The 18298-nt window shown below is 41.1% G+C and overlaps 1 protein-coding gene across 1 annotated transcript in view; it reads right to left on the bottom strand.

The window, feature by feature from the left end:
• The window catches only part of SHQ1 (SHQ1, H/ACA ribonucleoprotein assembly factor), a 90195-nt gene that overhangs the window by 27028 nt on the left and 44869 nt on the right, over positions 1-18298 (bottom strand). The window contains 1 exon segment of the mRNA XM_036870720.1: positions 10309-10429. Within this exon segment, the coding sequence (XP_036726615.1) occupies positions 10309-10429 (121 nt within the window).

An 18298-nucleotide genomic window follows, 5' to 3' on the forward strand; every position in this document is an offset into this window, starting at 1 on the left:
AAAAAAGGAAAGAAAACTATCCAGGAAAAAGAGGTAAGACAAACATATAATAAAAATAGAAAACAGTGCCTCATGAAAATACTAATTTATCATTTTAACAAAAGCAGAAGCTTCTATGAGGGAAAAACAACATAATAAGTATCTAAGAGTTGACATTTTCTTTAGTTTAAACCTTCCAAAAGGCCACACTAAGTAAAAACATCTAAAAATGGATCAGAAATTTGCTGAAATCGGGCTTCCCTGGTGACGCTGTGGTTAAGAATCCACCTGCCAATGCAGGGGACACGGGTTCGAGCCCTGGTCCGGGAAGATCCCACATGCCACGGAGCAACTAAGCCCGTGCGCCACAAGTACTGAGCCTGCGCTCTAGAGCCCGCGAGCCACAACTACTGAGCCCGTGTGCCACAACTACTGAAGCCTGCGCGCCGAAAGCCCATGCTCCGCAACAAGAGAAGCCACTGCAATGAGAAGCCCGCGCACTGCAACGAAGAGTAGCCCCCGCTCGCCGCAACTAGAGAAAGCCCGCACGCAGCAATGAAGACCCAATGCAGCCAAAAATAAATAAATAAAAATTTTTAAAAATTGCTGAAATCTATACACTCAAAATACACTCTGTCAAATTCCTCCAATGCTCTGTTAATATCTATATTTTGAAAGATAAAAACTATCCTTGGAAAGCTATTTAAACTGAGAAAGCAAATAATCAATGATAAAATTATCTACAATTAACATCATACATCACTTACAATCTACGAATATACCTCAAGGAGGCCCTTTTCCCACCCATGGCACAACAGTACTCTCTAAAGCTCTACTTATAATTTTCCCAGCTTCTATTTATTCAGGAAAAGTAGTCAGAGCAGGAAATGGGACCAGTCAAATGATCACAATCAATCTCATCACCTTCATAACATGCTGTGAATGTAATTAATCTTCTATTTGTTTAGGGGACTTCACACCCCTTACATTAAGGCAGCAACTCCCGGCTGGCTTCAGTTGAGATAATTATGTTATAACAAGGATTGGGTTTCAGTCATATTTGGCAGAAGAAAAAGGAAATTGTACTTGAAGTTGTCAGTTTTTTTTAAAAAGCTTTCTTGTGACTCCATTCAGAGGACGCTCTTGACAAAGCTCTCCTTAAACAGAGCACTTTCTAAGTAAGATAACCACACATATGCCACATTAATCAATGTAAGCCTCTTCTCTGAGTGAGACGTGAAGAGCATCCGGGCGCAAGGAAAATTCTATCTGAAGCAGAGAAGACGGGTTCACAAAGCCTGGCTACATCAATTCCCACCTGAACTCACTTGATCGTGCCAGTCTCCTCCACCGAGAATCCTCCCAAGACCTGTGACGTGCAGAAGTACCTTAGAACAGGGAGGTGAAGGAAAATACCAATTTGCTCACATAGTAGCTAATCACACTCTGTGAAAAGCCAGGGCTCCAGCAAGCCAAAACCAAGGATTTAAGAAGCCTGGAGCCAAGTATCTGGAAACAAAACGAGTGAGGACAGAGACAAAAACCAAACACAGCCACCCAGCCGTAGTCCTTGAATGGCCTGACACATACAAGCCTCCCTGTACAGATAAATGCCCTCGCTTCCCAGTCTGGGAGCTGCCCAGTCACCCCTGCAAGTCTGTATCTTTTTTATAAGAACTTGTATTCACACTTTCTCCTCTAATGTCTACCACCTTTAGGAAATTAATACGAAAATATAAAGCCTTGCTCACTTTATTTGTACAAACCTTCTCTATTTTTATTAATATAACAACATCACAATGACCACAGTACAGGTAGAAGTAAAAATGATAAATGAATTATGCTTCCAAATTTCTAAACATTCTCCCATCTGCCAAACCTATTTTTTTCAAGGTCTAGATTAGAATGTTTGTATGCAGTAAGCCCCTCAGGCATCTTAATATATCTCAATAATATTTCATTGCCTTTCAATAGCATTTAAGCTCTTGGAAAAACAAAATGTGCAAGAAATGGAGCTTTACTGATTTGAGTTCCAGTTCTTGGTAAAAAACGAAACAAAGTGTGGTATCCTAAAATAGGAAAAGGACATTAGGTAAAAACTAGGAAAAGCTAAATGAATCTATGGATTTGAGCTAATAATAATGTATCAATAACGTTTCATTAATTGTAACAAATTACCATACCAATGTAAGAAGTTAATAATAGGGGAAACTAAATGTGGCATATCTGGGAACTCTCTGTACCACCTTCACAATTTTTCTGTAAATCTACAACTATTCTAAAATTTAAAAGGTCACCTTAAAAATAAAAACAAGGATAGATATTACACATTAAAAACAAACAAACAAACAACAAGTAAAACAACAACAAAAAGCTCCACAAAACCTGAACATTCAGATAAAGAATTCTTTGGCTAGTTTTCTCAATGTGTACAGTTACGTGGAGCATTCATATCTTTACAAAGGTTTATTTTGTCCTGAAATCTTTAGGAACATTCGTAATCTCATGATTTATTGGCATTCTCGTTAGAGAAGTCTAATGAAGAGCAGCAGTCCCCAGTGGGCATTGCTGAACTACCGGTGATAAGGTGAAGAACCATTAAGTAAATCCTTTCTATATGAAGCCGCACTGAAGGGCTACGGTGAATGGATATCGGCATGTATTAATCTTTTCTTATGGAGATAAACCCCACTCCCGTCCAGGACGAATTTGTGGATTTAATTAAAAATAAACAGTAAAACTGAGGAGCAACCTGACAGGCCCGAATAAGCACCTTACCAAGAATGATTTCAATTCAAGGGAGGTTTAACTTGCTTGAAATTCTGCACAATTGTTTCTTGAAATTTCTACATGCTAATCATTAGCAGCTAATGTAACCCTTAATGTTGTACCATTTGTCAGAGAAGTAACTTCCCCTGTAGAAGTGAAACCACCTAGAGTGCCTGATGATCATCTGGTATGCCTGAATTGAACAGTCCTCTGAAATCAGCCTCAGCACTATATTTTATTATTAGTATCAGTGACACAGGCAGTGGTAGGTGTCAGGGCTCGCCCTTAGCTATGGCTCAGAATGGTGTCATGGAATTCCAGCAGCATCCTCTTAAGGGGTCCACATGCCCCACAGGCACCCTGCTCTGAGAAAGGCCACTCACTGGTGACAAAGTGGGCCCTGGGACCATGTGTGTACCACTTTAGGGGGCACCCCCACTCCACGCCCTCTGTGACCAAGGCAACTAGACCAGGAAAAAACACGGACCCATGCTGGGCCAACCACATTCTCCCTCCCTTGGAATCATAAACAAGGGACTCTAGTCCATCTCTACTGAAACTAGGCACATGGAAACTCAGCGCTGTAGAAGAGCCATTCTCCTCCGCGTGCATCAAAGGGAGAAGAGCAGCAGGGACTTGCAGAAATAAGCAACTCGAGGGACCACATGTCACCAGAAAGTAAGCCAACTCCACACTTCATGCCTTGAGCTCATGGGGCCCAGCTGTACTCAGCACCTGGGTCTCAGAAGATAACCTGTAGCCTCCTAATAAAGTCCCCATTTTTACTATAAAAGTCCGATTGGGTTTCTCATATGTAACCAAGTGATTTTTTTTTTTTAATTTATTTTTGGCTGCGTCGGGTCTTTGTTGCTGCGCGTGGGCTTTCTCTAGTTGCAGCGAGAGGGAGCTACTCTTCGTTGTGGTGCACGGGTTTCTTATTGTGGTGGCTTCTCTTGCCGCGGAGCACGGGCTCTAGGTGCGCGGGCTTCAGTAGTTGTGGCACGTGGGTTCAGTAGTTGTGGCTCACGGGCTCCAGAGCACAGGCTCAGTAGCTGTGGCGCACGGGCTTAGTTGCTCCGCGGCATGTGGGATCCTCCTGGACCAGGGCTCAAATCCATGTCCCCTGCATTGGCAGGCGGACTCTTAACCACTGTGCCACCAGGGAAGCCCACCAAGTGATTTCTAAGTCAAAAATACCACGACAGTCTCCAGCACACCGAAGGGAGAAATAAGCGTTTCAGATCTGGCCCTGTTACTAAAACATCATGACCTCAGGCTAACTGCAGACTCTCTTATTTAATAATAAAGGGAAACTAAAGGACAGATAAAACTGTGATCCAAATGCTAAAACGCCTCACGTCCATTCTTGCCCTTCTAAGCCACTGGAGCTACAACCAGGAAATGTGTTCTCCACGTTGCTTACATGTTTGACTTGTCTACTCCTCTGCATGATGCTATTTTCCCAGCCTGGAATGCATCCACTCCTGATTATTATTATACTCATATGTGTAACAGTACTGTACAACCAGATACCATTTTTTATGTTTTGCTATTAATTCATATCCCTTCTTTGTCCAACTCTTCTCTATACATCTTTTCCAGCTGTGATCCAAATGTTCCCGACTCTTTCTTTATGGATACTCCTTAGAGACCTCCAATCAACATTTCTAAAACTGAACTCCTCGTCTTCCCTCCCTCACTTCTCTTCCAACCTACCCCCTCCAGTATGATTTAATTTCAGCAAATGCACCTCCGACGACCCAGTTAACTGGCCCAAGTCAAAATCCAGACCTCATCTTTGACTGCCCCCCTTCTCACTCTCCCCTGAGATCCAATCCATATTCAGTCCTGTCTCATCTACCCATTAAACCTGACCACTAGTCTCCTTCCCCACTCTCACTGCTCTGGCTCAGGCTACAGCTGCCTTTTGCCTGGATCACTCACCTCCTAACTAGCCTTTCAGCCTTGAGTCTGAGCTCTGCCCTCACCCCAATTCATTCCCCACAATGTAACCTGATGGATCTTCCCAGAATCTAAATCTCACTGTGTCGCTCACACAGACACTCCATCGCTTAAACTCTTCAGCTGCTCCACACTCTCCCAGGACAAACCTCAAACATCTTCATGTGGCCAAGGATCTACAAGAACTCTCCAGCCTCATTTCTTTCCTCTCATTTCTGTACCAAGATCCAACCGTTCTGAGCTTTCAAGCTCTTTAAAAGGGCCACATTCCTCTGTCCCTGTTGTCTGAAATGCCCTCCACCCCTGCTTCCCCATCTGCATCCAACCACCCCTTCCTGACCTTTCGGCTCTCAGCTTCAACTCTTCCTTCTGGAAGTGGTTTCCTATACCCCAGGACTAGGCATATGGCCTCCTAGGTGCTCGTATAGCACCCATACTTCCCCACTGTAGCTGCTGCTATCAGGCTACGGCATAACATTTTCCTTCTATCTACGTTCCCCACTAGAAGATCTGCTTCAAGGTGTTGTGTCCCTTGTTCACCGGAGTATCCCCACCACCTATCTCAGTACCTGGCATAGAGTAGGGCTCAATAATTAGTGGTTGAAAAAATAAAATAATTCCGTTTCTACATTCAGTGCTGATGTTTTTACCTCTGCGTATGAGTGACCCCCACTCCCACGGCTTTTGACAGATAAACCAGGAACAAGAGAAAGCCAAAAGGAAGAGATCTACACTGTTCTCAGGAACATAACCTTATCCCCTACCAAAGCACATACACAGAGGAAGCAAAGCAGTATGAAGCAACGATAAGGTCCTAAGTTTTCTAAAATTTTAAGATTTCAGTGCAGAAATGGCTCGGGTTTGTTCACAACTGAGGAAACTGAGGTCCAGAATTTATCAAATAAAACAAAACTATTAGGTGATGGAGTTGTTTCCCTCTACAAACTTTGCACATTAGTGTCCAAAGGGTTGCAAAGTAACATTGCATTTTGGGGGGACGGGGGGAAGAATGCGAAAAAGCAGTGAAAAAACAAATGCACGGAGAGTATTAATCACAGTAAACCATCTATCAGTTCAATGTAAAAAGGTTCAGTGTTTCAAAGACATACATTTTCTTTTTCCCCCATAAGTACCTACCTTAAAAAACTACACTAGAGAACACAAAGATACAGAACCTTCATGACAAGCTCAGACTTGTACTAAGGTTAGCTGGGATTTTAGATCTTAATTTCTTTTAAAAAAAAATTGACAACCAAAAATTTTCCACGCAGAAAAACAAAATAACACCATATTCTATCGCGTGTCATTTCAAATTACACCATGCATTAAAACCATAAAGTATCAAGTTTTCTTCAGTGGGCGTGCACTTCTTGTATAATGAGGAACCAATTATTTTTTAAAAATACTATGCTATGGATATTATGCTATAAAGGAAAATGATTTATAGGGTACTATTATAAGTATTAAACACGTTACAGGACTTCCCTGGTGGCGCAGTGGTTAAGAATCTGCCTGCCAACGCAGGGGACACGGGTTCGAGCCCTGGTCCGGGAAGATCCCACGTGCCGCGGAGCAACTAAGGCCGTGCGCCACAATTACTGGGCCTGCGCTATAGAGCCCGCGAGCCACGACTACTGAAGCCCGCGCGCCTAGAGCCCGTGCTCCGCAACAAGAGAAGCCACCGCAATGAGAAGCCCGCGCACCGCAACGAAGAGTAGCCCCTGCTCGCCGCAACTAGAGAAAGCCCGCATGCAGCAACAAAGACCCAACACAGCCAAAAATAAATAAATAAATAAATAAACACGTTACAAAATGATATGTGCAGTATTATTTACACTGGTTTAAAAATGCACTGGAGGGCTTCCCTGGTGGCGCAGTGGTTAAGAATCTGCCTGCCAATGCAAGGGACACGGGTTCGAGCCCTGGTCTGGGAAGATCCCACATGCCACGGAGCAACTAAGCCCGTGAGCCACAACTACTGAGCCTGCACGTCTGGAGCCTGTGCTCCGCAACAAGAGAGGCCACGACAGAGAGAGGCCCGCGCACCGCAATGAAGAGTGGCCCCCGCTCGCTGCAACTGGAGAAAGCCCTCACACAGAAACGAAGACCCAACACAGCCAAAAATAAATATAAATAAATAAATTAATTAAAGAAACGTTTAAAAAAAATGCACTGGAAAATAGAGAAAATACTAAAATACTAACACTGGGTGCATTAGATGAAGTGATGGAGTGACTTGCTAAGGTCTTACGGTCCATGAGACGCAGGACTGGAACATATTTTACAGGACAAGCTTTTCCACCCCAGCTTAAACCAAAGGGTGTAAAACGCTAAACTTTCAGTAGGTCAGAACTACCAATGCTACTGGTGAGTGCAGCCCACCGGAAAAGAAATGAGGGGAAGGGTGAAGTCTTTCACTGAATGTAGCTAAAAATGTCAATAAAAATAAGTTAGAGCTAATTTACAGTTTGGTTCAAAAAGAAAAAAATGAAATGCTCCTTCAACTGGCTCTACTAGATACCATTCAATTCAACTAAAATTTACTGTGCTCACAAGGGACTGTAATGGGCCCAGATAGGTGCTCATTCACATGGACTTTAAAATTTTAGAGGGAGAAAGAGGTATGCCCAATGTGAGGCAGACAGGACATGTGCCTAAGTGATCTCTAAACCAAGTGCTATGGGAATATCCCGGAGGAAGACAGATAAATCCTTAATCCCTCTTCCTATAGGAAAAGCGCTCTACAGGGAGGGCTCCCCGCACACCGCCTCCCCCCGCCCCCCATACCATGGGCAAAGACAATGGCTTGTCTAGGTGGTATATCTGGAAAAACATGAAATCTGGAGCCAGAAGACCTGAGACTATCACAGACCTATCTCTTATAAGCTATATGACCTCAAGCAAACCACTCTGCATGCTGCCACCCAGGTCGTATTTGCTGCAGGGGCCACCACACTCGAAACTTCCAATGAAGCTTACAGCGAAGGCTGGCAGGAAGCGTTCCTTTACAGAAAAATAATGTGCAGAGTCCATAACTCAAAAATGCAGGAGCTTCAGTTTTTAAGCTCTGCAAATGTGCTCTACAAGACACATATCACAAGGAAAACTAATTACGAAGCACTAAAGCAAAACTTACCACAGTTGTTGCCCTAACTTCATTAATTCAGTATAAGAATGACTTTGCTACCCATATTCCAGTAAGTTTTTGCCAAAGTAAATGTCTGACTGTAAAAATGGAATGCTAGTCAGAATTTAGCACTTGCCTGGTATTTCAAATAAAATTTCACATAGTCGTTATTATTATAATCAAAAACATCAAAGAGAGACTAAGAAAAATGCAGAACTATTTTAATACATAAAAATAAGGTGCTAGGGCTTCCCTGGTGGCGCAGTGGTTGAGAATCCGCCTGCCAATGCAGGGGACGCGGGTTCGAGCCCTGGTCTGGGAAGATCCCACATGCCGCGGAGCAACTAGGCCCGTGAGCCACAATTGCTGAGCCTGCGCGTCTGGAGCCTGTGCTCCGCAACAAGAGAGGCCGTGACAGTGAGAGGCCCGCGCACCGCGATGAAGAGTGGCCCCTGCTCGCCGCAACTAGAGAGAGCCCTTGCACAGAAACGAAGACCCAATACAGCCATAAATAAATAAATAAACCCCCCCCCAAAAAAAAAATAAGGTGCTAGATTTCACTGATAAACTGTATGGGAAAGAAATAAAATAGAAGGTGAAAAGTAAGGAAGAAATTAATTATGGAAATTATGGACATTCACCACAGTATTATTAATTCAGAGCCAAGAAAGTTCACAGTAAAGATGATACTGGAAAGTTCAATTATGCTGTGCTTGAAAAATTAAGAATAAAATTAGAAAATTTAATTAAAATTAGGTTCTCTTACTTCAAGGGGGAGGGGAAAACAGCTGGGCTAGACTAGAGTTAAAACTTAACACCCAAAGTGAAAATGACACTGCTTATTTAGGGATAGGAAAGTTACAGTCTAATTGGTAAAGATGAAAAATTTTTTTCCAAAGTAATTTGAAGAGTTCCTGCTGGTTTCTCTCTTCTACCTTGCTCGCAATACATTAACATCTTTTTAAAAATTACTATTATCATAACAATGACTAGAAACCTAAGAATGTCGTTTCATTTCCTGCAACTTAAAACCTAGGGAAAAAAAATTTTTTACGTGAAAAAAAGTCCTATTAATCCCCACATCAACTTGAGGGCGTATACCCTTCTAGTTCAATGAAATACGATCTTCTCTCTAGTCAATAAAGAATGCCACAAAGAGAGCAAGGAGGCACTCACAGAAATGGGATCCTAGCACAAACGTCGATGCTCATTACATGCTTATAAAATCCTCACCCTGAAAGAAAAAAGAAAAACCTAAACCCTCACAAATAGGCTATTTCAATTTAATTTTATTATGAAAACAACAGGAAATGGCAGCAGGGTACTCGATAAGCTCAATTAGCAGGAGGATCAAATGAAGTGATGACATACCATCATGACCTCAGGGGTTAAAGATGCAAGTTTCCATCTGGTGAAATCTAGATTTCCAACTCGAATGCTGACACCACCTGCTGTATGTTATTGGCGATATCTTGAGCAGTCCCTAAGCACTTTGCTTACAACAGGTAGAGCCTCAAGTTTTTTTCTTATTTCACTCTGCAATATAATTGCTTCCCCATGAACAGAAATCAAAAATAAATTCTATATAATGGTTCACTCAAAACAGGCATTAAATGCCATCCTAAAGCATTTACCAATCACACTAACAGTAAAAATATCATGATCATTTTTCTTCTAAGTCACAAATGATGTTGTGCCATCTTTTTCTATAGCACCTAAGAATTATTCCAATCAAAGGCTCTCTTTGTATGTTCTCCATTAACAGTCTCTTGCTACTAAAATGGATATTTTGGGCACATCTGATAAGAATCAGGTCTATAGAACACCCTTCACAGATGAAAATTCACTGCATTTTTAAACTTGATATGCTTCCTTGAGTGAGGCAATGGCAAACAATTAAAAAATTTTTTACATACCAAGTTCAAGGAGGCCATTTGTAAATGTTCAGACCCTTAGATGCATTTTATTAGGCTCTGAAGACTTTCGTTCTTCTACTCTGAATAAAGGATTCCGTAAGCCAGTGATTAACCAAAGAGGGCACAGCTCTCGTTGTGATTAGATTTGATTAGGTTTGTATCCTGTGATGTTTACACATATGCCTGCACACACACTCACATTCACACCCCACTGTAATTAAACCACAGACACAGGTTCAGATAGACCCGTCTTGAGGTTTCACTGAGGACAGTCAATAGCATAACAATGAAGAGTCACAACTGTCGGTTTTAACGCATATTTTCCAGGCGGTACCAATTTTTTTCTAGGAAAATTAACCTTTTTGTCATCTGCACCTCCTCCCTAAGCAACTTCACCAAGTTCCCTGTGCTGACCCAGGACTTCTCAAGTGTTTGGCAGCTGTACAGGTTTGTCCCTGATTAAAACTTATCCTCCAGGTTATTTCATTTTCTTCCTCCCGGGTAAGTAGGTGTTCCGGAAATGGGAACATGTAAAATTCATAACTGAAAACTTACTTGGCTTTCTGAATCCACACACAGTAGTCTGAGATGTAGAGATCGTTTAGAATGTAAGCTGGGTCATTTTCCTGAAAAATTTTGTGAATGTCCAGTAGACACTTTAAAACTGCACTTTTACCTGAAGGAAATTGAAAAAAAATCAAATCATCCTCAAGGAAAAACATCTGATTTTTTTTTTAACTGAGAAATTCACACACTGAGGGGTAATATATTTATGGCAGCTCAGAGTTTTAATCATTTTTTGAATATTTTTCACATTCTTTTATTGCAAGAAATCGTATCAGTACTATTAAGTCCAAACCTTTTTATTCCTTTCCTTAAGAATTACGAAAAAATCTTTATACTCTATTGTTATAGCTGATTAATTCTGGTTACCTTAAAAATAACATAAAACATGAGTAGGTACATTAAATGACAGGGAGAGAAGTTTCCTAAGTAAATGAGTATTTAAATGCATCATAACTTTAATTAGATAATGTTCTTCTAATTCAAGCTTTCAAAATACCATGGAAAATTATATTTTAGTTTTCAAATGTCTCTATTTCTTACATCAACATTTTTTGTCAAGGAATTATCTAGTATGAACTTAAATTTTTTCACCTTGAAGAACTGAAGAAAACTCAGACTGAAAACTAAAATATCATAGCCCTACTTCAAAAACAAGCTGACAAAATCACTTGGAAAAAAAGCCATCAAATACTGAAGTCTTGTTCAACCTAATTACTTCCTCCTGGTTGTTAAATGAACCTAATTTTAATCCAAACCCAAGCCTACAAAAGGAATCGCACAACTCAACAACAATTCCCTAGGTGCTCCAAACTTCAAGACAGTCCCTGAAATTTATTAACCATAAGGCAAATTACTAAATCTACAATAGTACCACTTCCTTAGATCTGTGAAATACGGCATTTTCAGTTTCACTGTTTTATTCTTATCGTTATAGTCCTAAAACGTGAAAATACTGTATATTGATTTCGTGAAGACACTGGATGTGCTTTCATCGACATTTCCCACTTGACTTTTAGATATGATAAAAGGATCATGAGCTACCTAATGACATCGCAAGATGCCAAAATTGCTGCCACTAAATTTTTAACACAATTAACACTAGAAAGTGAGCTTCATAAGAGCAGGGACTTCTGTTTTATTTAGTCATTAATCCCCAATACCTAGAACAGAACCTTGTAGCAGTACATTTTTAATTTAAGTATTTTAAGGATGAATGAATGAATGACACAGTAATCACCTGCTTAAACCCTCACAATGTCTTCCATCCCCTAGCCTCACACATCAAGCCCTGACGATTTTTCTCTGCAAATGCCTCTTGTAGCTGCCCTTTCCCCACCACTCCCCGACCACCCATCCTCACTCCTGCCAAGGTTATAAATTCTTCCGCGTCCCTCGGACTCTCTCCCGCCGAGCCCCCTGACATGCATTTTGATGCACTGCTTTCATCAAGGGCCCTCCCTGCGCTTGCTTTCAAGGCTCTGTGGACTTGTCCGTGGCCCATTGCTCAACTGCTTCCCCACACCTGGAAGGCCTTTTCCTCTCTGTTGCACCTAGCGGGATCCTAGCCTGCCTTCACGGTCCAGCTCAAGTCTTCATCCGGCAGGAAGCCCAGACTGACTACCCTAATCGTCAGAGCTCTTACTAAACCCTGCAAAGGAGAGAAGTGGAAAGGAAACTTGGCTGATTCTCCTCATAACCTCCTTTGCTCACTTCACAGAAGGAGAAACTGAGGCTCAAGGACTGTTAAGATACAGTGCCATTGAGTGGAGGGCCCAGGATCCAAATTCTGAATTTACTGGCTCCAGAAGCTACCCGCTATGCTACCCATGTGTTCTTGGGCCATTCGGTCTACATCACGTTTTTATTATTTGAGTTAAGCAGGTAGTAAGTTCAAAACAGGGGCCATGTTTTTTCAAAAATTTTCACTATGTGGCTTCCTCATACGCAGAGGGGAGGAATGTCAATAAACGCTCCATTGCTCAATGGGTTAAAAGAAATACTTAGAAGGCCTAAAACTACACTTGGTTAAGTCAAGGTCTTTGTGTCTTATCAAAGTGGCCCAGGGCAACTACATCTAATGATGAGTGGGGATCCCCCCAACCCCCCCAGGCCTAGAAGGCAGAGTCTGATGACAGGAGGAGAGAATACAATCAAAACTCACAAAATGATGAAACCAAGTTAGCCGTGTTATCCAAACAGAAAAGAATCAAGGGAGAACTAACTAAACTGTGAGAATTTTTGGAACAGTTTAAATTGCAACAGAGAAAAAATATCAGGGCAAGCATATGCCCATTTCTTACTTTCTCTCTCTCTCACTTGTTTGTGGGGAGGGGGACGGGCGGATTTATGACAACTACTAACTTAAAGTTTTAAAAGTCAGCCATAGGTCTTTACCCAAAAAATAAACTATTCACTTGAAGCTTGTATAAGCTCCTCTACAGCGCGATGCCCCTGAATACTGCCTCTCGAGGACATGCCTTACTAACAGAAGCGCGTTAATAGAAAATGCAGGACTTGGAGCTGGGCCTCACAGCAAATAATTCAGTAAGTGAAGAAAAGGGGTAGGTATGCCAGCTTGGAGGGCGGTGTGAAAAGGAGCAGAGTGGGACTTAAAACAGGGTAGGCTGGGGGCACAACAGAAAAAGACCATTTAGGTGTAGCAGATGGTTCCAGGAGAAGAACAAAGGGAGTACACGGGCGAGCTTGGGAGAAGCCAGGCTGTGACAAAGAGGAGGAGATGAACGCAATCAGGCAGGACCGCGGGGACAACACCTAAAGGCAGGTGTGCGCAGCAGCGACAGAAGACCCTACACGCCAGAGAGTTTTCTGAAAAGGAGTGTGGAATTAAGGTCACATATTTAATGAGAACCCATTGCAACCGTTACCTAATGAAATTAGAGGAGCTCTTTTCTTTTGACACTTGCTAGATGGGATGCTGCCCGATTCATGAATCACTGAATAAAGCCAATTAAATCTTCAAATTAAAAAAAAAATTTCCTAGTTTCGTTTTGCAGACATGCCTAAAGTGAGGTTGTCCCTTGCTAAGGGCCACAGGCAAGTTGAAATATTCCAGTTATCACAAAATAACAACAACAATAATAATAGCAACACCCAAAGTAATCAATTTTTAAAATTTAAAGTGAAGCTGCATTGTACTTACATGTTTTGATCCCTATTTTCTTAAAACAAACAAAAAAAAAGACAAATACACATGGAAAAAACTCTTAAACATAAATACCCCCAAATGATATTAATAGTATTCGTCTCTATAGTCACTGAACAAATGCGTGAGCACCTAATGTGTGCCAGGCATTGTTTCACACATGGGATTACAGTTATTCTTCTTTAGACTTTCCCCTATTTTCAAAATTCTCCACAATAAACATTTATTTATTTAACAGAAAGTCAGACATTCCTGACTACATAGCTAACCCTTGAAACACTGACAAAGAATGTTAAAATTTTTAAATTCCTATTTCAATCTTCTTTACCTTGTATTTTTGCACAACTGAGAAGCAATATTTAGATCAGGTGATTCTAGAAAATCACATGCGAGGCAGTTTTGAAAGAGAAAGTTACACATTCTTCAAAAGCTTGTGTTTTCATTCTCAAACTATTTTCACAGTGTGCTATGTGACAAATAAGGTAAAAGAACACTAGGCTCCCGGCAGCTGACACTCTAGAACAAAAAGTACATTAAAACCATCCTGCCCCCAACATTGTGTACTGTTACCCCAAGGCCATACTTGACCTCGTGTGTTCCCACTAAATCACCTTAGATGATTACAGCATCAATAGATGATTACATTACAGCCAAGAAGCTCAGGAAGCATGCAGCTTTTTTTTTTTTTTTTTAACATCTCTCTTGCACTGACTGCTCCTTCTCTCAGGTTGCCAACCACTTATCCAACAGCTATCAGCAAAGGAAAGAGCTGGCCCTCCTCCAGGCTGTCACACAGCCAGTGGTTAGAAGGGGACTCAGTGTACCTGCCTCCTGTGGGGCTTTATCCAGTCATGGGCTCATCACACATCCTATGCGCCTAAAAAACTGCTCAGGCCTAAATCCGAGAGAATCATTTCTGCTCAAAGGCACTGCAGGAAAGTGACCGGTTTTTGCCAGCTCACTGCCTGGTCCAGAGCAGGAAAAAGCAGGTACCTTGCACAGTAACCATGGTAACTATTTTCACCACAGAGATGCAATAACAGGCCTCTCCAAAGAGTTAGGGATTCTCTATGCTCAATCTCGTCCTCATTGAAGCCAACCCTATCCATGGAGCAAAGACTTCTGACACCAAGATCTCTCCAAGAGAGTCTAAAACCAGTGAAGGCAGTTTAAAACTAGTAACCTGGTATATAAATGACAAGTGCCATGAATGTTTTACCTTAGGGAAAATGACTGTCTAATGACAACAGAGAAACATAATAACAACATAAAAAAAAAAAAAAAGGATTATAGTAACAAGCAGGTAGGCAGTAAACAGCATTTAACACAGTCTCTGGCTACACATTCTCCAGCTTTTCTTTAAAGGGAACGTAAACTAAGAACAATGTGCTTTCCTGTTCTGGACAGATGCGGCATCTCAGGTTAATATATCTTAAACCAGAGACAAGATTGAGCTGTTCTAAATTAGAATCCACTGGCTATTTGAAATCTTCCTATTAGCCGACGAGGTTTGGCCATAATCGCTCACTAACAGACCAGCTCATGGTTGAAGGCTCTTAAGAAATGGCTCCCATCTCTAGGAGATTAAAAGGATAGTGGATGTTTTCACTGGCTAAAAGCCAGCATAGAAAAAAAATAATATAAACTGCTAACTCTATATAGCAAGAGCTGAATTTCTTTTCAACTCTTGGTACATTATAGCAATGATATGGCTGTGGTTTTCAGGGTATCTATTTCTGTCCTTGAAAGTTTGAGCCATACAAGACAAGAAGCCAAAAAGAGTAAAGGAAAAAGAGGTGGTTATTCAAAACACCTGGAGGAAAGCACTGCTTGGTCTTCATTTGTAAAATCATCTCAAAATGAAAGCCAACAGGGCTATCATCCTAAAATGCGTAACTTAGTAGATATCTGGCTAGAATTCTGGGATTTTTGATGACACCACATTATCAGAAGGGATAATTCATGAATTATTCTTAACATTATTTTCAGAGATCATTTGACCATAAAAAGAGATGACAGAAGAACTCTGTCAAATTAATCCAAGTTAAGAGAATCGAAGTGTGGTAATTTGCTTCAATATCGGGCCCTGTTAGGAAGTAGCATAAAGTCCAGTCCCTAACAATTAACACAAACATGCGTTAAATTTAACTTTATGAAAGCTTCTCAGTCTGTTTAGTATTTTTATCCTCAACTTCCTCAGATGCCATTTAAGCTCTTACATTTTGGGGCTGTAATAAGAAACAAATACTAGAAGCCATGATAGTTGTTATTTTGAGCACAAATTCACAGCCCTAAATAAATTTTTAGATTCTTTTTTGTTATTAAAATTACATATACTATCTGTATAGCCACAAACAAAATCAATACGAAGCAAACATACACTTTGTAAGTGTTCCCTCTGCCTGGAATGCACAACCCTCAACCCAAACCTAACTTACCATCAAGTCTCAAAATGAGCATATACTTCCTTAGGAACTGGCTTCCCACTCGCCCGAACCCCAACCCCGACCCAAGCCAGTATGAGTTGTTTCATAACACCTGCCACGCTGTCCCTTACCGTAGTTAATAGCTACCCAATTCTGCTGCACCAAGTACTCTCCATACACTGCATCATTTAACCCTACTAAGGTTGGTGACCTCTTGCTCATTTCATACATGAGGAAACTGAGACTCAATGTAATGAAAGAGTTTCCAAGATCACAGCTGGGAAGCAACCGTCAGGATGAAAGTAGGTACATCTGACTCCCAGCCACTGCGTAATATATAGTGTCACTATTTATCACATTGTGTGGCAACCTCCTTGACAGGAAAGAACACGGCTTCTCATCTGTCTTCCCGGGTCTAGAACAATGTCTGGCAAACTGTAGGATCCTGTTCAGTAAAGGCTGGCTGTTAATGTAGCCTGGCGCACACAGACCCTAAGTTTAAAAGCACCTGGTCAAATTGCTCAGTTAACACGTACTAGTTGTAACACCTTTGTGATCTGTACACTTAAGCCATGATGTCGTGACAGATGTGGGCTATACAATGGGTTTGCCTCCCCTTTTTATTTCTATTCCCTGACAAGAAAAGGATGTAGCTGTGCCAACTTTCTTCTATCACCACACCATCAGAAGTTCAAATAATGAATTTAACCCAAGGCTGCTTTTTGCCTTTTCTGCTCTAACAATCCCTGCCAGATTTGCTGGTTTGAAAGGACAGCTTGGACAACCACTCTATCCTCCTCCTTAAGTCATCTGTCAAAGCAGTGGTTGTGTCAGTTTAGAAATACATGGTCGGATGTCATCAAAATTACGTAATGGCAGCATGACTAATTTTTCTTCAGACAGTTAAGAGTGAGGCATCCAAGTTCAAGGTAGAACATTAAAAAAAAAAAAATCCCATCTATACAGTAAGTATAAAAGTAGAAAGGTTAAGAAGTTGAACATGCATGGAAAAAAGCTCTTGGAACAGTTGCAATGTAGACCTGAATTTTTTTTTAAAAAAAAATCCATAAGCATCTAAAACTTCTTAATTCTGTGGATAAAATTTTATTTCAACTATTCCACCTTATGAATACAGCATGTATCTCAATGCCTGGTAGCTCAATTTAAAATAAATTCTTTGCATTGCTGCTTTAATTAAGACTATTATACTTCATTTTCCCAGGAGCTATTACTTAATATGAAAAATTCTGACTTTTTTTTTTGGAATTAGCTTAGTTTCCAATTGGGAAAACTAAGACCGTACATGCAGTCAGAGAGAAGAAACATACAGGAAGAAAGACAACTGGATTCCTTAAATGGCTCATAAAGGGGAAAAACAAACCCAGTCCGACCAGACTCAGGAGTCCCTTTTGGTGATGGGAAATACTGACCAGGTCAAGGTAAAAGGAAAAAAACCAAAGCCTTTCGACACCCTCACTGTATCACAGTTGAGAATGTCTGCTGATGGCTGAATGGTTTACATACTGGGAGAACTGAGTTACGCTTCTTTACATTTTAATCAGTGTACAGGAAATAGAATCTAGTAAAGACGATTACATATCTCTATCTACATGTAAGTTTAATTTATATTAAAAAGTTACATGAAAACTTTGATTATGAAATTAAGGTCTTAGAATTCTAGTCCCAAAATTCTAAAAGGCTAAGGAAAGATCATTAAAAAGCTACACATAAATAATCTTGCGCAGTTCTTAGTTAATTTCTTTACAAAGTAAAAATAACAATTATAACTCTTGTACTGTGGACAGTTGTACAGCCCAGAATCTGCTTGCCCTTGGTGTCATTTCTTAGCTGTCTGGTACTTAATCTGAATCTGTTTCCATGTCTGTAAATGGAGAGGGGAAATTCTTCAGAACTGCTGTGGGAATTCAGTGAGACAAGGACACGTAAGCACTTTACAGATGACAAGGGAAGGAGGACATCAGGTCATATGGGATCAAGGGCCCCGGGACTCCCTTGACTAGCTCCTACCCTCCTACCTGCAAAGCACGTGCCCACATACTCCTTCTTCCTCCGCACCACTGCTGGCACCCCAGTCCAGACCCAGTACCTGTCCCCAAACTACTCGGCTTCAGCTGAGAATGGCGGTCTCCTCCATTTTCCACACCTCGAATCTCACCCCCCGCAATGACTCTACCCTTGGCGTTCCTGCCAGATCAATCTGACTCCATGGGCCTGTCACAGACCCCAACACCAAACTCTGCAGTGGTCCCTCACTGAATAAGACCTAGTCTCCTCAGAGAAAGACAAATCCTGTATGGTATCACTTATATGTGACATCTAAACAATACAACAAACTAGTGAATACAACAAAAAAAAGACACACACTGAC

Source organism: Balaenoptera musculus, chromosome 11 (genome assembly GCF_009873245.2).
Source record: "Balaenoptera musculus isolate JJ_BM4_2016_0621 chromosome 11, mBalMus1.pri.v3, whole genome shotgun sequence".
Classification (NCBI taxonomy): domain Eukaryota; kingdom Metazoa; phylum Chordata; class Mammalia; order Artiodactyla; family Balaenopteridae; genus Balaenoptera; species Balaenoptera musculus.